At 36.5% G+C, this 20466-nt stretch overlaps 3 protein-coding genes across 3 annotated transcripts in view; 2 read left to right on the top strand and 1 right to left on the bottom strand.

Annotated features, from left to right (window-relative positions):
- LOC146320555 (membrane-associated phosphatidylinositol transfer protein 2-like) overlaps positions 1–5851 on the bottom strand; it is a 60974-nt gene extending 55123 nt beyond the window's left edge. Inside the window, exon 1 of the mRNA XM_084728851.1 lies at positions 5155–5851. The gene's annotated coding sequence lies outside the window, so the exon portion shown is untranslated. The remainder of the gene's footprint in view (positions 1–5154) is intronic.
- A 3974-nt stretch (positions 5852–9825) lies between these two features.
- Positions 9826–12425, top strand: mtrfr (mitochondrial translation release factor in rescue). The gene is made up of 2 exons (XM_084729583.1): positions 9826–10309; positions 12132–12425. The coding sequence occupies exons 1-2, from the start codon at positions 10031–10033 to the stop codon at positions 12360–12362; spliced, it is 510 nt and encodes a 169-aa protein (XP_084585709.1). The 5' UTR covers positions 9826–10030; the 3' UTR covers positions 12363–12425.
- A 1121-nt stretch (positions 12426–13546) lies between these two features.
- On the top strand, positions 13547–19034 carry kmt5ab (lysine methyltransferase 5Ab). Its single transcript, XM_084728849.1, has 8 exons — positions 13547–13703; positions 13939–14033; positions 15887–16034; positions 16338–16548; positions 16640–16727; positions 16966–17025; positions 17812–18002; positions 18444–19034. The coding sequence occupies exons 1-8, from the start codon at positions 13694–13696 to the stop codon at positions 18652–18654; spliced, it is 1014 nt and encodes a 337-aa protein (XP_084584975.1). The 5' UTR covers positions 13547–13693; the 3' UTR covers positions 18655–19034.
- Positions 19035–20466: the final 1432 nt, after the last annotated feature.

The following is a 20466-nucleotide window of genomic DNA, read 5'->3' as shown; positions in this document are numbered from 1 at the left end:
TTCTCTGCTCTTCCTGTACAAGCAATCTCATCTGATAAGCAGCTCAAAGAGTACAGACATTGAACCAAAAGATGTGGTGAGCAGCAGCAGCAGACGTCATTCAAATTTTAACTGACAGGAAGTGTGAGTCTTGTCTTGCTTCCTCAACTGAAATGTTATTGCTCAATGGCTGTACATTTGTTTGCCATCTGTATTTTTATTAGCTCTATGATTATTGACTTATGTTGTGAGACAATTATAAGCAAACTGAGGGCTGAGGTAGGAGAACAGAAGACCTGTCACGTGTACGAATACAAAAAAAAAACAAAACACACACACACACTCCCTCACAAAGATTCCACGCAGTGCTATGAATACTCAAACAAGGCTGGGACGGAGAACACACAAGCTACAGGCTTCTCTGTCAGGAATTTTCCACTCCACAGTCACTCAGACATACAGCATATATTTACATATTCTCACAGCATTTTGATGGTCAGGAGGTTGTCAGGCACTCCTGTAACTGTATAACATTAGTGGAGTGATGGGTAATTTCAGTCTTAGGGAAAGGGACCTGTGTGACACGAGACAGCAAACATTAGCATAGTATCTAAATGCTTTCAGAAATTATTGGCTTGTTTATTTAAAAGGGTTATTGCGACGTCTCCACTATGCTTTTTGTGTTGCCTTAAAAAGAGCATCATAGCTGCTTAAATTCAGCAAATACAACTGGTGAACACAGATCAAAAAACCTTCACCAGCCACATCTAAAGATCACAACTGTACAGACAATGGACTGATTCATTATCAACTCCAGTCATTCCTCATTCTGTGACACCATGTTTGTCTGCTGTATTAGATTCAAGAGAGACACCTGAGAGTTCAAGAGCTGTCAGGTTTCAGCCTCTCAACTACTGTCTTCCTCTAAGATTCCTTGGCTTACTGTAGATGCATTAAGGTAAGGTATCACTAAAAAATGCTTTGCCACAGAATTAACATTACTGATCAAAACCAGACAAATGTGTTAAAGTCCATGTACGGTTTTCCTCGGAAAACAACACTAAACTCAGACAACTTCATATCCTGACTGTGTTCAATGTTTTTTCAAATTTGAAATCTTAAGCTACATTTCTAATTTTCCAGGACATAACTCATACAATATTTATACTAAATTAATATTTGAAATCTGTAAAAATTACTTAGTTACTAAAAAAGTCTTCATGGAATGAGACCCACGTTTCAAACTAGTTTCAACCAGTTTAACTAACTCTTACATGCAAGCAGTAGTGCTTCCACCACCATTACTACAAAATATATCATCAAAAATAAAAATAAAACACAAAATACATTTTGTCATTTAGCTTTTACTAATGTACTGTCTCACTTTGAATGTATCATATAAGTTTTAGAACCTAAGGTTCCTCTTCTGATGTAGTGTCTTACAGAATAATCACCAAGCCAGGCTTCTTGCTGATTGTCTTGTTTGCCTATGTAGGTCATATAGTAGTATGTTTAAATGCACTCAAAATAACAACAATATAGGCAAATATTCCTGTATTTGCCTTAAGAAACATTATAAAACATTATAAAAGCCTAGTGTAAAACAATTTTGAGTTAGACCTTTAAGAGGAGCTAAAAATTAAAAAACAGAAAGTACTGCCAATAAGATTAGAGTGATTAGATATGTTGTCGAGTTAAAACAATCCAGCAGCAGGGCCCAGCCATGAAGTCTGCACTGACAGACTTGCAAATATACTCATTTTTTATTATATTTGTTGAGGATGAGGGTTAGGACTAATGTGAAATTAGTGAGTGCCTGTCAGCTCTCTTCCAAGACTTTACATGCGATAGTTCTATATGCACCTTTCTGCATGTCTGCAATGCTGCAGAACTTGCTTGAGGCAATTACCTGTTCTAATGGCAAGAACGACAATAAATCATGTCAAATATACATCGCAGCAAGAAGTCTGTGTAGTACTTTGCGTTGTTTTAATCTGATCTGACTAAGAACAGTGATGATAATACAAATGCCATTTTAATCAGAAAGTGAGCAATAAGCCAAATTTTACTTTAGCTTACACAAAATAAAAGGCTTGCTTTTTGACCATGTGATTTTACAAAAAGTACAGTCCACTTCCTCTTCGAACATTTTGAGTCGCTCTAGCTTCACGCACTCACACACCGTCACTGAGCACACAAGTGATGTCAATTACATCTGAGAGCTCAGCTAATTAGGCTGGACTAGACATGAGCCCAAAGCAGACCTATCAATACTTGAACAAACTATATTAAATACTGTGAATAGTCTTTTACAGTTACTTTAATTTACTCAGTTACAATGTTGAATGTAGAAATAAACATATCTTAATTATTATTATTAATCTTAAATGACAAAGAGAAAGACAAAAAGAAACACACTCACTGGCCACTTCACCATGAAAACTTCAATACAGTCTAATGTGATCTAATACAACAGCTCTGCCACAAACAAAGTTGATAATGTTCAGTTTTGATTAACACGGTCAGAGAGGTATCAACTTAACTACATGTTTATTACTGATTAGATATGAAACAGTATAAACATTTCATACAATTATAGGATCATGGTTATCAGTATTATCAGGTTATTGTTAACATGTGGGGGGAATGTTCTGATACACACACTGAAGTGAAAACCTCTTAACATTTCAAAATGGCATCATGTCCTTCGCAATGTCAGTGTTTTCCCTGATGCAAAACAAACCCACATATCAAGCTGCACCTGTAGGGGAGTCTGCTTTTAACACTGATGCTGGACAGTATTTAGTGTACTTTTCAAAGGGCAGTAATCAAACACAGGTATAATGATAATTAAAGTTTTAAATGGCAGTACTAATTTACATATATAAAGCAGGACAGAATATAAGATACAGTGGGTGAGGGGAATATCCATTCTTAGATGCATGACAATTCTCTCTTTAAAGATTATGAACCAATGTAGAAAAGTAGATAATTGGACATTTAAAGCCCAAATCTCAACATTATGATCAGCCGTAACAATTTTGTATGGCTAAACCAACTGGATGGTGACAAGTAACAGACATCAGCAAGTATATTGTGTTTATGTTCTAAGCTAGGCTTCTTCTTGAGTTTTGTTGAGGATGGCTGAACATGAGCAGTTGCAGACAGATACAATCCATCCGGTACCCCCAGCTGACATGCTAACATATGTAGTTGAGTCTAACTAAACTGATTAATGGATCATAACAAATACATTATGTTTTAAAAGTAGTCACACAGTCAGAATATATCATGGAAAGAATAATCAACCCACCACCCACTATGAGCTCAATAAAAAGCACAGTGTAAAAAAATTTTAAAAAATTATAAGCTCCACAAGAGAAGAATTCAGTTGTTGTATTGGACTGCATTATATTGCACAGGTGAAGGAGCCAGTCAGGATAGGTTTCTCCTCAAATTTGCATTGTCCACATGTACCACACGTGTATTTTATGTGTGTCTGTTGAGAGAGGGAAGGATAACCCCCATCAGAAAACTTGTTAGGCAAGTGCCTTGAGGAACCGCCATGTTTACATCAGAAACACCTCCACATCGTCTTTAAGGTCATAACAGGTATGACTGGTGAGGGGGGAGGTGTGCAGTAACATGAGGAAGATTTACATTCTGGGTCATCAGTGATGCAGTCAGCCCTTCAGTGATGAAGAACTGGCAGCAACATCAGCAAAGTGTATTTATGGTGAAGTTCCTCGTGACACAAATGAATGGCATGAGAAAATATCCTGCTACTCCCAACAGCTTTTATGTGGTAACTGTTACAATCAGCAACAAAGGCAGCTGTATGTGTGTGTGTGTGTGTGTGTGTGTGTGTGTGTCAGATCAAAAATGAGGAACATACCGTAAGTAATGAGTCTGTCCACAAGTCTAAACCAAAAGTGACTCAGAAGAGAACAAAAAAAGCACAGACTGACTTAAAGGACAAGCTCAGGAAAAAATGCGTGCAATCTGTTTTTTGCAAACTGCAATTGCTGTGAACTGCACCACTCTAAATCCTGTTTTCATGTTACTTCAAAAATGACAAATCCACTGAAATCTATAAGATCACAGAGCATCTGATGATACTGAGTGTTACACAACCTTTGCAGCCGTTATGGCTTCAAGGAGGTAGGACACAAGTTTCAACATGTCAAAGAGAGATTACACCCTGTGTGCATATTAGTACAATATCTTTCAGGCCCAGAAACAACACAATAATCTATCTCGGAATGTGCCTCCTTTATTTCTGTCTCACCCATCATACTCCAAAAAAATGCAGGCTGGAACTTGTTCTTATAAGGATGAGGCTCGGGGCGCGAGAAATGAAAAGCAGACTCAGATTGCAATACTAATTCAAAGATATACTGAGATGATGGAAACAAAGAAGGGGTCACAATGTAGGAGCTCCTGTCCTCATAGAAGAGCCATCATCTGGACAACAGACGCCACAGCCTCCTAGTCAGCACTGCCTCAATGACTCACCCAGGCCCTGCTGAGTCAAGTGGAGTGACTCTTGATGGTGAAACTCATAAAGTCATATTGAGACAGAAATGGGCCTAAGGGATACAAAAACAAGCTTGTGGGCTGCAGGTTTTTTAGTTAAATACAAAAAAAACTTACTGCAATCTAAATGGGGAACCATGGATAGTCAAACATGCTGTAATTTGCAAAAGGGTCTTCAATAAATTCTCACATCTGGGTGTCACTGCAAACTAAGTGCACCAAAAGAGCAAGAACATGAAGCCCGGAAATCCACCTCTGATTCCAGTGATTTCTATTTTAATATGTTGTTATCTGCAGTGTATAATAACATCAGATCAACTTACATTCATTATAGAAACAGGAACATTTCATCAGTTTTAACAAGCATGCCTGTGTGACAGCAGCAGAGCAGAAAATATGCTGCACCTCTTCAAGCCAAAGCAGGAAGACAAAGTTAGTGTAAACACATTTAACGGCGAGTTATGACAGCAACACAGTGTTAATAACCTTGTAAAATGAGATTTACTAAACGTGACGTTGCATCTCTGGAAGAAGGGGATGATCAAATTTGAACTGGAGTAAACCCACCGTCAGTTAGTTACCTAGCAACATGGCAGCACGGTAATGACAAATTGATGGCTTGCAATGCTCATCACATACCTGGACCTGATGCACACCGAGAGCGATGCACCTCTGGCTTCAGCACACTCCAGCAGCACTCAGCAAATCAAAGTTCATCGGTCTTTCTCTGCGTTTTGGGGTCAACGCTTTCACCAGCAACGCCGTATTCTTTCAGCACGACTTGCTGAGGTCTGAAAACGATGCCATAATTGGGATGAATGCATGGAAAGTCAGCCACTGATATCCTTTACGTCGCCGTTTGTTTGGCCCTTCAGCAGAGGAAGAAGGGGTGCGGGTACGACATGTAAAGATGACGCTGAGAGAAACATCATCGGCTCGGCTCAGCAGGGTGTGTTAATTTACATGATACCATCAACCGCCGTTTCTGCCCGTGTTTACAAAATCTGGCCACATCATTGCGCCAGATGGAGCACACGCTGGGTTTCCTCAATCGACAGAAAGGCCAAAGTAGCTATGGTAACGTCAAAATGTCCTTGAATATCCAGTATGCCCTGGCAGCGGTTGGCGGTTGGGTCCGACCCGGCGGTGAAAACGTATCAGCCGTGTGTGAGCTCAGAGCCACAGCTGTTGCCTCCGTCCACACAACGACCGGGAAGAGCGAAGAGCAGACAGATGAAGAGGAACGCTGGCCATCCTAAGTTGTCACTCCTCAAGTCTGAACCGCTGCAAGACTTCACAGTCCTTTCAGACACGACACAAAATACTGTCAGTTGAGCCCTAGTACATCCACGTTTCCGGTACATCTTTTCAAGATAAAGGTCTGACTGCCTGCGCGTAGCAACTGTTGAACTGTGTCACCTAAAAATTAAAACTACGTGTAATAAAACATTGCAGTGAACTGAAATAGAAATAAGTAAGGTACACATAAAAAAAAAACTGAAACGATACTGTGTACTTGCAAGACTAACTAAACTAAAATAAAAATACAAAAATATTTCATCTGAATTAGTGAAATTGGGCAATTGCCTTCACAAACTGTTGTGAGTTAAGATGTAATACCTATTTCGAACTTAAAATTTCACACTAAAATACTACTACTACTCCTTAATAATATTAATGTTAATAATAATAATAATAATAATATCTAAAACAATGCTGAAAACAAAACTAAACTTAATATTTTAAAACAATTAAAACTAAAGTGAAACAAACAAATCCATTCTGTAATCCAACTGAAACTCAGCTGAAGTGAGTACAATAAAATATACATAAATATATGTGCCATATAAAACACACACACACACACACACACACACACACACACACATATTTAATAATAATAATAATAATAACAACAATTATTATTGTTGTTGTTGTTGTTATTTATTTTTTATTTTATTTTTTTTTTTATTTTTTTTTTACTTTTTACTTTTTGAAGGGTTGGTCGCAAAACTTCCGGTGTTTGTCTTTCCTTCTGGTACCTTGACTAAACTCGGAATTGTACAGTTATTCAGCTGAGCAGTTTTGGTAGTAGAGCGCCCCTTGCCGGTAACGGAATATATAGTCTAAACTGGTATTACCAGGTTACGTATTTCCGTAGAATATTTTTTATAGGATGTAAAGTTACATTTAAGGTACATTTATGGTAGTGTTACAATCATGCATACTAGCGTGTTATAGTCAAGCTTTCAGTGAAGTGAGGGCAAACTTATTTTTACTCAGATTACCCACATTAATATTTTTAATGTATGTTAGGCACATCTGCTGGGATATTTTACATTTATTTCCACCATTTATCTTAATTACTAACAAAATTAAATGGTTGGTGGGGGATTTTGAGGGTTACCTCAAGAGGGTCACTGTTACTATAAATTCTAAATGCATAAAATATGAAAATATTTCTTGTGGTATTTTTGCAATCAGCTCTGAAGAATATCTAAGAACTTAACACAGCACTGCATGGAAACATGCCCTTAGTAAATTCTTGTCTTAGTTGTGCACCTCACAGTCTTAATACTTATATATATTAATATAGCTTATTATAGAATAATATTTTATCATTGATTGTACCATAAATCTATTCTCTAACAGAACAATAGTTACCTGTACTGCATTTCTTTTTTCTTTCTTTTTTATGCCAAAAAGGGAGAAACTAAGCTACCACCGCTCCTCAGATGACGCAAAGTGAGCATGCTGACTAGTTTCACTTCCTCTGCAATGTAAGGAAATTAACTCACTGCCTTGTCAGTACCTGAATGCTTGAAACAATACTGTAGTGTCTATGAACTTTTCATAGTTTTTTTCTTCTGAACCACAAAATTGTTGACGCTGAAGATTGCAGAGATTTTTTACTGCTGTTACAAAAACTATTATATGATAATCTTATAAGCAGGTTGCACATTATTGGAAAGATGAGTCTTTTGCGTGATCCACATAAGAATGGCAGACTCATGGTTATATTGCACCAAATGTGAGCACCAAAGATAAAGTTCAAGTAATTATAAACACACACACACACACACCACCAGCAATCTCAGAGAGATGTCATCAGAGGTCATCAGAGAGATTGTCTTTTCCCTGTGACCTACTTAGTTTCCTGGTTTACTAATTTTAGTTATTGTCAAGGGAGAGAGCAGGAGGCGTTACATCACAGTCCATTTTTTTTCTCTTTCCATATGAAAAGATGGTTTGCATTAACTGTATTTACAGCATTTAATGAGCATAATTATTACAGTAACTGGACCTTTTAGGAATCCTTTAGAAACAGCAATGTGTGGTGTGAATGACAAATAAATAAATAAAACAGCCAACCTACTGCTCTGTCAGATGAAGTGATAATTATTAATCCATTATTTCATTCCTTCATGCTCTTGCTGATACTCTTGACAGTGTGAAAAGGAGGTTCATATTATTACTCCATCCAAAAGGTCTTTTAATTATGAAACACTTCTCCCAATAGACTTCAAAACTGGCTCTACATTTTTCTCCTTCACAGATAATGCAGGCAGCAGTCAGTTCATGCGTGGCAGGAAAAGTACCCCAAGAAACTTCTTAGACCACTTCTGCAACACAATACACTATTCCCTTGTCCTTCTGTATATGCTCAGTATGTTCAAAACAGCATCAAAAGTTGATTTTTCTCATGGCCAGACAGTCTATTAAAATATATACCACCCTGAAACTGATGCAGCTAAATGGAACTATGTGGTCATTATTTTTTCTATTATTTACTCCTGTGGTTTTCTCACTGTAATATGTCAAAATGCCTTCTGTGAAAACGGCCTATTGACTATAATGAATAAAGTCCTGGTAAATCAAAATGTCCACTTTCAAAAAGGTCTATCAACTGAAATTGACAGCTTGGACATTTATAAGCCAAACATATCACGTATACTGCAGTTGCCAGCATGACTAAATGGGTAAATAACTTCCTACACCACGTGTGCAGTGCAGCAGCAACATATTATGGCTTGACTTGTGGGTACGTTTATACTAACTATATATGTTGACATACTCAGTAACACCTTTATATCATTTACAGTGAAGTGCAGGTGCAGTATCCACACTACAGTAATGAGTATAGAGCACAGCACAATGTACAGAAATACAAGTGGGGTCTGGTTAATCTATCAATATCATATCAGTATCATGATATGACACTAGGTATTGTCTAAGATTTTGGATATTATATCATGAGATGGCATAAGGGTTGTCTTTTCTGATTCTAAAGATTTTAATACAGTAAAGTGATCTAATTTTCAGAACTTAAAAGACTGTTTTAGCTGTTCTATTATTTGCCTTTACCCACTTAGTCATGATATCCATATTACTGATGATTATTTATCAAAAATGTCATTGTGTTAATATTTTGCGAAAATACCAAGACTCATAACTAGAATGTAGGGACAATATCGAGATATATCGTGATATATATTGTATATCACAGCATGACTTAAAAATATCAAGACATTCTTCACAAGCCACACCACCAATCCCTAGATACAAGAACAGAAACCAGAGACCACAGCCAACTGTAGGCTTTGAATACTGCTCTTTTTATATGCTCATCGCATATAGGGCAATACTGTGTTTGGGACACCTTTAATCTCCTGTAATTTACAGTCTGCAGTACACAACCTAGTTTTCCATGCTGCCAATACAAGTTTCTATCATCCATCATCATCTAGTGATGTATAAATGTGAGCAAATAATGAGTACTAACTATATATAGTACAGAGAGTGAGAAGACATTAGTTTTTCCTCATACCCCAAGACAAATTAGATTGTTAATTATAAGTCACAGTAATCAGGCACCTAATAGACCTTTTTCACATCACACAATAAATTTCAAATGTGCCAAAGACCTCTATAGACTAACTGTAAATGAATTAATGTTTTAAAACAACTGTTAATCCTTCTTTGTGTGTGTGTTTTTTTTTTTTTTTTTTTGGATTATGTTATTTAACATTTTATGATGCTTAATTTGTAGTTAGTTTACATTGTATTATGTTACATTTATTGTATTTCGTGCCTTTTTTTGTTGTCTATGTATTTTGTATCTCTTGTGCTGTCTGTGCCCTTCATCGTGGAGGATTAGAAGTCCTTGATAATTGCCTTAATGCAATGCACGTTCCTTGTTTCAGTAAAAAAAAAGTTTTGATCAACGAACCGACACAAGATGGCAGCAGAGGGTCGACACAGACTTCTATTCTGGCCACGAAGAAGAACGCAACAACTGCAGATTGGCTGGTGCTGACGAAGGCGTAGAAGAAGAAAAGACTGAACATAAACATTGACAAACGAGCATGAACGATAAGAATAATGCAGTAGGCCTGTTGTCTTAATGCCTTCAGGGATATAAGTTTTTGATAAAGGAATTGATATTTCTCTTTTCGGTGACACAAACCGTGATGTAATGCGGTAGGAACGCTTTTTATTTTGCCTGTTTGAAGAGATGTCACGGCTTTCCCCCTTCTTCAGCTGTATGTGCCGTGGGTCCAGTGGGGTCATATGGAGAGGTTCTCCCTGTGTCTCTCCTCTGCTAAGACCGCTCACACCTGGGCTGCCATGTGTTGTGGCAGCCGGTAAAAAGGACCTGACTGACCTTCCTGTCCTGAATGAGAATGAGCTGGAGGAGCAGTTTGTGAGAGGATCCGGACCCGGAGGACAGGCCACCAACAAGACCAGCAACTGTGTGGTGCTCAAACACATCCCCAGTGGGATTGTTGTCAAGGTTATTCTTGCTTTCAAATTAATCTGTGTGTAGCTGTCATCACTAATATCTGTCAATCCATGTGAAATAGATATGCTGTTTGGTGAATGAATGATCCAAATCAGGGTTAATGTGATTTTGTTGAGTTTCAACCTTGGTGACAAAGTTCATTTTTGACTTTGGAAATCTCAACTGACCAATCAGTCTGACCTCAAGATCCATGTAGTATCTGTTCTGAGGCTTTTGACCATATTACATGATCTTCACCCACAGATGGCCAGCTGTCATGGAAATGTAGATGTCAAAGTTTAAGGACTTCTTGTCACTGGTGGAAGAAGTAAAAGTACTAATATTACACTGTAAAAACTGGGGCTGTGTAATAGGGAATAATCTGGTGATTTGATACAAGGATTATGATTCAGTATACTATGATATATTGCTGTACTTTAAGCAAGGTGATATATTGTGATTTAAAAAAATAATTTTAGGAAAATTGTTATAATATAAAGCACAAACCACCATATACATAAAATCCAAGTAGTTGTTTATGCAGAACAGAACAGTGGGATCTGTATATGTATTTATCACAGTCCCTGCAACATCCAACATCATAACACTGCTTTTTGTTCAGTCTGAGCAAGTGAAAGATATGTGCTAACTTCTTCCTTCTTCAAAAGGCTGAGGATAGATTACAACAATACCACAAATGTTCGCATGTAGAATAATCTAGGGCTGCAATAATTAATATTTTCATTGTCGATTAGTCTGTTGATTATTTTTTTGATTAATCAAAGTTAATCGAAACAAGTTGTTTGGACTATAAAATGCCAGAAAGTGGTGAAAATTATCAATCAGTGTTTCCCACAGCCCAAGATGACATCCTAAAATGTCTTGTTTTGCCCCAAAGATATTCAGTTTACTGCCATAAAGCAGTGAAGAAATTGGAAAATATTCACATTTAAGAAGCTGGAAGCTGTAACTCTAAACAGAATAGTTGAGGGTTAATTTAATCATCGATTAATCATTGCAGCTCTTAACTATTCATTAAAAATTGGGTATTTTTGAGTATCACAAGATATTTAATATATCATGATACAATATATCATTAGATAATTATTACTCATGTGTTAATCTAAAAGCAGTATTTAACTGCTGTAGTTGGTTGTGTGGAGTTATTCTGTGGAGTGGATGATCTGTTGTATGGGAGTGCATCTAATGATAATTTTCATTATGTATTAATGTGAGGATTATTTCTCCTTTAAAGGATTGATTGTTTGGTTTGTAAAAATCCTGAAAATAATGAGAAATGCTGTCACAATTACCCAAAGTCCAAAGTAACACCTTCACAATGCTTGTTTTGTCCAACCAACAGTCCACAACTCAAAATTAGTCAGAATATTAAATGGCAGAACATTAAAATTATTAAAGTATTTAAGTCTTCACATTTGTAAACCTCGAACCTCCAAATGTTCGTGATTTTCAAAGTATTTGACAATTAATTTTTTTCAGTCGACTAACTGATTAATCGACTAATGTTTCATTTGTAGTAAAAAGTATGAAATACGAAGTAGCATTAAAAGAAAATGCTAATTAAAGTACAGGTATCTCAAATTTGTACTTAAGTGCAGTACTTGAGTAAATATATGTATTTAGTTGGCTTAAAAGTTGAGGTTCACAGTTCACTGAAGCTCTTTCTGTACCAAGAAAAACATTGGAAATGTGGTGACTGAAAACTCCACAACAGTCTTAATGGACCTTGAGGTGGATTTTTTGTTTTTGGGAGCCAAAGTTATGTAATTTACTAACCATGTTCATTTAATTTCTTGTACCACTTTCCATGCAGTGCCATCAAACCAGATCTGTGGATATAAATCGAAAGCGTGCCCGGGACATTATGAGAGAGAAACTTGATGTTTTATATAACGGAGAACTCAGTGAAGTTCTTGTGAAGAAGAAAGAGTCTGAGCTGAAGAAACAAGAGAAGAGGAGGAAGGCAAACGATAATCTGGAGAGAAAACGACTGTTTAAAGAAGCGCTGGCTGCAGACTCCAAACCTGGAAATGACACTGTTTAAAATGTTTTTGTGGAATATATAATGAAGATAATGAAAAATAAAGAAATAAAATCTAATCAAAAATGTTGGTAATATGTTGTGCATTTCTCAATGCTTGAAGGGATATTACATGTAAAAGCTGCAGTATGCAACCTTTACCCATGTGCAATCTTTGACTTTTCTGATTTCAGCATGTTATGACATATCTCTCTTACTCATTTCCTGTCTCAGTGTTGCATTTCCTGTTTGTTCATTTGATATTGAAAAGAGGTCAAACAAGTCACCTTATTATGGCTGCAGCGCTGATGTTTTACTGGATAATTTTGTAGCATAACACCCCGATTTATTACTGGATTTTAGGAAAAGCTCTCTACCCTAAACCACATGAGCTAAAACATATAAGACTTGACCTGTCTTTCTGAAGCATGAAAAAGATTTATACATCAGTAACCCTCTAATTGTAATCCAGTCATATAATATGATCTTGAAATGGGCCATTCTGCTTAAAGATGAGTACTTTTACTTTTGGCACCTTTAGTATATTTTAATGCCCATACTTTTGTACTTTTACTGAGTAATTTTATAATGCAGCACTCAAAACAGTATTTTTACACTGACTTTGGCATCACAAAGTGTACTTTTTTAATAGATGAAGGAATTAAGGAATATGGAGGAAAATACTTGTAATACTTGTAAATGTATTGTTTTCTATGCCAAACATTATAATTGAAAAATAATAATTATTATAGCCGCTAATTCCTCCTGTAATCCCACGGAGATCAAGATCTCTTTTGAAATATGGTCATAAATACAGCAGAGATTTTGAGAGGGGATGAAAAATACATGGAGAGAAGTTTAGCTGGTCGTGTCTAGAATAGAACCCTTGATTTGTGAAGCTCTCGAGATTTACTTTCGTTTTTCTTTCATTTTGCATGTGGTACATCTGTACTGAATGTGCTTCATCATCTGACAATGTTATTCTTCGGGTTAGGGACAATAATAAAACCTGGTTATGGTTAGAGACATATCGTGGTTATGGGTTATTATGGTTTAAGTATATCACTCTCGCGAGATTTTCCAGCGGTCTGGGGTTCCCTTCTATTCACAACCATTTTGTCTACCGGCTGTGTGACAGCCAGCGCTGGGGCCAATGAGAGAACTACTTGTATACTCGTGGTCCGCCCGCGGGGATGAACCAGCCAATGAGAGGAGGAGTATGGTTTTTAAATCCACCACGCTCTTACAATGGACTGATGTTTGTAGTTACACAGGCAGTGAACTAAACACGTTGGAAACAGAGGGGAAATTGAATAAACTCCGCGTCCTTTTTGGATTTTATTTTGAGACTTGACATGGCCAAAGGTAAACTTACTCATGTATTGTCTTTTCTGTAACGGACTCTTGTCACACAAGCTACAGTAGTACTGTAAATTAGCTAACAGCTAACGCTATCTAGCGTAAATAGAGGATATGCTTAGTGTAAATAAGCGAAGCTACATGTTTACAAATAAAACTCCCCCGTAATGGTCGGGTTTTGTATACTGTTTGGTGAATTAGACAACAATCCCAACGTTTATTTATTTCCATGTTTATAAAGGGAAGAAAACTGCGCAGAGAATAACTGAAGACACTGTTGAACATAAAGTCAGCTCACGGAAAGAGACAAAGGAAAACAAGCCATCAACTAACAAGGTAAATATGTTTTGTTGTTTGGTTTTTAGGTTTTTATTATTTTCAACTAAAGTAAGAAACCAAGTAGCTCTTTGTCACATGCTGTGTTAACAACCCACCACTCGAAAGGGGGTCCTGCCTCCGCTTGGCAGCGTCGGATATAACTTGCAGACGTTGAACTAGACCACACAACAGGAAGCTTTGTGTTGTTTGTAATGTATGGAGGACCATTTCAGCCATTGAGCCGAAAAGCTATTGAAATACTGAGTGAAAATAATTACTTGATGTCTAAGTCATTATTCTTTGAGATACTAAGGTATTATTTTGCTAAAGGTTCTCATTTTCAGAGTTTTTAAACTAACAACATGAAAACATACAGTCAGGTAAAGAATAGCAGCACATGTAAAATTTAAGACAAATACATAGAAATAACACAAGATGGAAATGGTAAAAGAAGAAAATATAAGACAGAACTAGCCTAAATGCATTATAAATAATAAAAAAAAAAAACAGGGGTACAAGAAAGCAAATGTATCCCATAATATTCAACAAACTTAATGCTCTTTTTGTTATACACAAATGTGACTGATTTCAATAGAGTAGAGTGGTAATAATACTAGTAGAGTAATTTAGTTCTATCAAAAAAGTGCAATCTTAGAGTGATAAGTTAATCAAACACTCAAGAGCACTGTCATCCAGTTTATCATAGTAATAAATAATATCTTCAAGATTAAAAGAGTAGATAGAATTACCACATTCAAAAAAGTGATATTCTATATTTCTCCAAAATTTGGGGGATATTTTACAATAAAAGTTGGATGCGAGATTGTGAAATTTTGAGATACTAAGTCATTATTCTTAGAGCTGCAACAATTAGATTATTAAAATAACTGGCAGCTATTCTGACCAGCAATTAATCGATTTGAGTCCTTTTTTTAGGACAAAATGTCCAAATTCTCTGATTGCAGCTTCTTCAATGATTGCAGCTTCTTCAATGTGAATATTTAATGTTGGGAACATGCTGACCTTTATTTCACTTCAGATTCAACTCGGATCCTTTTTCTTTGTTGCTTCCCATATAATTGTTAAGGATTGATTTTTTTTTGTTAAAAGTTCGGGTTGTGTTTTTTTTGTTTTTTTGGGCTTCTGAAGGGGGAGTGCCAGATTAAGTCTGAGAACCACTGGTTTTATACAGCAGAACTGAAAATTAATGTCTGGGATGTAAAGAACATGTGTCATTGTCACTAGAGAAATTGCTTAATGAACAGTACATACACAAACCCTGAATAAGGCTGATTTGAAGTGGGATGTAAGCATTTGAAATTATGATTTATGCCAACAGAGAAACCACGCTAGGTCTAGTTTAAAAAAATCTTTTTTAGATTTCTGTATGTCTGGCACCTAGATGCCCTATTGGTACACTATCCAACAATTCTCATACATAGTCAGACAATCTCAGATGGTACAGTTACCATGGAGATATTTACCACTCCTGCCTGGATTTGGATTTGGCAGGCAGAGCGGTGGAGTCTTCATCAGTTAGCAATCTGTTTAGTGTGTTTTCTGGTAGAACCAACTGTTTTTCTTAATGACAAAAGTGATACGAAGAGCATTGGTGAATATTTGCAACATGCCTCTAAATTTGGAGCATTTCGAACTCTCATGTTGTGAGGTGATAGGAGCAGCAATAAAGACCTCAGATCACCTGTGCATCACTACATAGGCTTTAAACACAGCCTTATAAAATATGATAACGATAATTTCTTGTCATTCTGATGAGCCCTAGTTGGATGAATGTGTGTATATATAACTTAAGTCCTGTGATGTAAATAATTATAATCTATACAATGAAAATAAATAAATTCTTTTTGCAGGATTGTGTAGGGAAAGTGCAGTTAGTTTTCCAGAGTGTGCGGAGTCCAAGCAAACCTAGATCCCCTCTGAGTGACAGTTCAACAACGCTGATCCAGGAAGGAAATGAATCTGATGCAGCTAATCCTGACATGTCAAAGCTGAAAAAAGGTGAGTAGGTAATTAATTATTAAAACAGTTTGAATCAACTAATCTGAAATGTAGTTTATAAGTCATTTCTACTACATGTGAACTCTTGGCTATTTTTCTGTTATCCCCCATGTTGACATGTGGCCAGCAGATCCACGTGTACCACAAAAAATTTCCTGTGCATGTGAACGGCATGAGTGTTCACTGACCTGCTATCTTATGACACAACTTAACTGTTTGTTTTGTAGGAACTTCACGCTCTTGATTAAGGCCAAATGTGTGGGGCAGCTGTCAATTTACTTTTTTGTGTCTTCCTCATTTTAGACACACCTAATGAAAGAAAATCTGAGAGTTGTGAGGCCAAAGAGCAGAAGCTTGAAATAGCTTGTCACAGTCATGGGATGAAAGAACAAGCCACTGATCAACTGGAGCAAAAAGAGTCCAAAACGCACACAAATGCCAGGTCTGCAACAGACAGCAAAGTTTTAGCATCCAAAAGTCGGAGTAGAACTGCTCGCAAACATGGACCAAAGAAGTGAGTGCAGAAAGCCAACATGTTGGTTTAATAAAAAATGACTCTTAACACAATCATAACCTCTTATTACTTTGATAATGTCTCTTTTCAGGACAGAGAATAAAGCTCCTCAAAACAGAAAGGTCACAGACTATTATCCCATCAGACGGAGTAACAGAAAAACTAAGGCGGAGTTGAAGGTCTGTATGAAAAATGCTTCCCTGGGTTGTAATAGTAGTTGGTAGCAGTCAGTCGGAGAAAGCATTTCCCACCAACTTCATACATTTTCATTTTGTACATGCACTTAAGATATTTACACGTTTCTGCCATGTGTTTCGCTGTATGTTTATTTTTTTCTGTGAAGGTTTCTATAAAGATTATGCAGGTGTACAATAACAGAAACTTTGATTTTGACCTGATTACTCAAATTGTCAACAGAATGAAGAACACAGACACATTGATGATGTGATACAGAAGGGCATTGAAGAAGGAATGCAGGTAACATTTAATGTGTTGTTCTACTTTGAGTCCAAATGTGTTAAGCACGTTGCGCTGTGTATATTGATAACTGTTTGCTAACTGATGCTGTAGAAAGGACAGCAATGATCAGACAACAGACTAAGATACTGTAAAGTTATCAACTATCCTTCATTAAGATTATATTTCTCTAAGTAGACAACATCTATCAGTGGTCTCAGCACAATTTATTATTATTATGATTATTAATTATGATTATTGATTTATTTTATTATTATTTTTAATTTTCTCTTAAATATATTTGGTATAATTTAACCAGTGGTCAGTGGGAATGCAACAATATCAAGGTATGATAATACCACAGTAAAAAGTCCAAGATAGAATATTTATTGTGATATTAAAAAACAAAGACCGATGACGATAATGATTTGAAAAAATGTCCTTAAAAATAATAAATTTATTAGTATGTGGTAAAAGAGTGTTTACTGTTTAAACTGTGTTTTTTATTTTCTCTTTACTTAAAAGTGTTTTTGCTTTCCTTCTTAAATAAAATAAAGGTAGCCAGCATGTACAACTGCAAAACAAAAACAATGCAGCAGTCCTATTACAAAATAAAATAATCGTCAGTCTGATGTGATATTGATATTTTTACAAATAATATTCAATATAATTATATTCCTAGTGATTAGTACTTAGTTGTTCCTAGTTTTGACAAAAAACACTAACCACAATGTTACAAATAAAATATTTTTAATGTAACGCCTGCACCGATTTAATTCACACTTTGTTGCTTTTGAATGTTGACAGGTCAAAAACATAGAAGGGAAAGGAAGAGGAGTATTTGCTATCAGTGGCTTCAAAAAGGGAGATTTTGTTGTGGAGTACCATGGAGACCTACTGGAACTCGCTGAGGCTAAAATGAGAGAGGCCCAGTACACTCTAGATCCCCAAACTGGTTGTTACATGTACTACTTCCAGTATCAATCAAAAACATACTGGTAAGTCCAAACATCTCCACTTTGCAATAGGATTAACAAGTGGTTTCACACCAACCTTTATTTTCTTTAATTTATTTGTTTAATGTGTCAGCTTTCTGGGAATGATTAATTTTAACTGCCCAACCAAGGGTGTTTCTTGAAGTGCAAACCTTGCAATGCAGAACAATTCTACCAAGTAATTTTGGGTTTGTCGGACCTGTGTTGCACCGCTCTTATCTACCAGTGTTTTCTTTTTCTCTCTCTCTTTCTCTCTCACACTGGCTGTCAAATAAAGGCATATAGTCAGAAATCACTTTTAAAGAAAAGAAAGAATTTTACTTTGGATATGAAACATACTCAAGTATATTAAGTCCATTTTATGAAAGAACCAAGTCTTTTAGTAAATATCTTTGAAAACTTTCTTTCCACTGACTTTTCTCTTTTGTCATTTACATATTACAGTGTGGACGCTACAAAGGAAACAGGCCGTCTTGGAAGGCTGATCAACCACAGTAAAAATGGCAACTGCCAGACGAAGCTTCACCCAATCGATGGAACCCCTCATCTGATCCTAGTGGCTTCCAGAGACATCGGAGCAGACGAAGAGCTGCTGTATGACTACGGTGATCGGAGTAAAGACGCACTCTTGGCTCATCCTTGGTTAAAATACTGAATCCACGACCAGGAGTGTTCATATTTCAGATAAATTGGTGCTTTCTGCTGTCCTCTTCATCTTTATATAAAAGGTGCTACGGATGAGCAGCCCTCAATGTTTTATAAATATGAAATATGTTTTTTGTTTTAAATAGACGCTAAAGCTTGAACTTGTGAAGTGTATTTTTGCAACAGTTGTTTTTATCAAGCTTTTATATTATTTTTATCAAACTAGCAAACTGATGTAAGATTGAATTGAAATACTGCTTCTGGATAAGTAGGGTTTCACATTGTCTAGGTGGTTTCTTTTTGTAATGAATATATTGACAATTCAATTTCAGTATTGTAAATTATTGCTTGTGCTGTAAATTGAGGAATAAAACACTGTTGAATCCAAAATCTCTAGAGCCATACATAAGATTTTGGTACAGGACCTGAATAGCAGCGATTAGACCTCACAAGTAAACCCTGAAAGCCTCATTACCCTGTCACTACAATATGTCTTGACAAATTATGCTGTAGTTTTGCAGATGGTAACCTGCAACATAGACACACATTAATCTGAAATAACACAGAAGCTCTTTAAATATTCAACCCCACAAGAAAAACACAAACTATTCAAAATATAACACTATTTTTCTACATTTTGTAGACTGTGCTTTTTCCTTTATTTGATAGCTGATAGTTGAGTGACAGAAAATGTGTTAAAGAGCACTGAACTAACATGAAGCCCTGTAAAAAAATTTAAAGGGTAACTTTGGAATTTGTGACTAATTTTGATGTTTTAAAATTGTGACTATTTTTGAAACTTGTCCAGTATTGAGTGAGATCACTGCACCTGGAAAGTAAGCTGCAATGTAGTCCTCACAGGCAAAGCACACTGTCCAAAGCACATTGACTAAAAGTGCTTGTTTTTGTAAGTGTCTGACAACAGAGAAACTAACTACAGAGAAAACTTTTTTTAAAGAATGAGATCCTTTTTGTGTAACCAGAGACCGCTCGCTCCAAACAAACCAGACCCGGTTTACACAAGTAAATTTATTGTCTTTTAAACTCAGCAGCGTGTTTTGATATGCCAGAATACACCAAAAATGCCTTGGTTCGTGATCCCACTGTTAAGCAATCACCAACTCTGGTTGTTTCACCTAAATAAACCCTTTCCTCTCAGGTGGGTGTGTTTCTCCACTCTGCTTCTGTGATGTCTGACCTCCCTCTTGCTCCTCTACAACTGTTTTCACATTTATCTTATTACAGGGTTTATTTAGACCAAACAACCAGAGTTGGTGATTATTGTATCAGTGGAAACATGAACAAAGACGTTTTTGGTGAGCAATAAAAGTGCCGTTTGTAGTTTAACAAAAAGGATTTTGCTAAAGGCCTGTCTGTAGGGATCTTCTCCATAATGTCAGATAATAAGAACAACTATCTGAGCTTGTCAGTGGCAGAAAAACACTTTTAGTGAACACACACACACATATATATGTATGTACACTTTATAAAGATTATTTTGGGGGTTTCAGCCTTTATTAGACAGGAATGAGGGGGGAGACAGGCAGCAAAGGGCCACAGGCTGGAATCAAATCAGAGGATCCTGCCCCTGCACAGGGGCCACACGCTTCACCAACTGAGCTACCAGGGCGACCATCAATGGACGTACTTTGTAGCCCATTTCACCAGCTACTGTTCTCACTGAATACTGGACCAGTTTCAAAAAGTGTTGTCCCCATTAGTCAGTTGAACACACTACTTTGAAAAAAAAAACAAAAAAACAACTGAAGTTACCCTTTAAAAAAACATTGTCACGCCAAGTAATCACTTCATTTTGAATGAA

The sequence above is a fragment of the Lutjanus erythropterus genome, chromosome 10 (genome assembly GCF_056507025.1).
Source record: "Lutjanus erythropterus isolate fLutEry1 chromosome 10, fLutEry1.hap2, whole genome shotgun sequence".
Classification (NCBI taxonomy): Eukaryota; Metazoa; Chordata; class Actinopteri; order Lutjaniformes; family Lutjanidae; genus Lutjanus; species Lutjanus erythropterus.
This window is presented reverse-complemented; position numbering and strand designations above follow the sequence as displayed.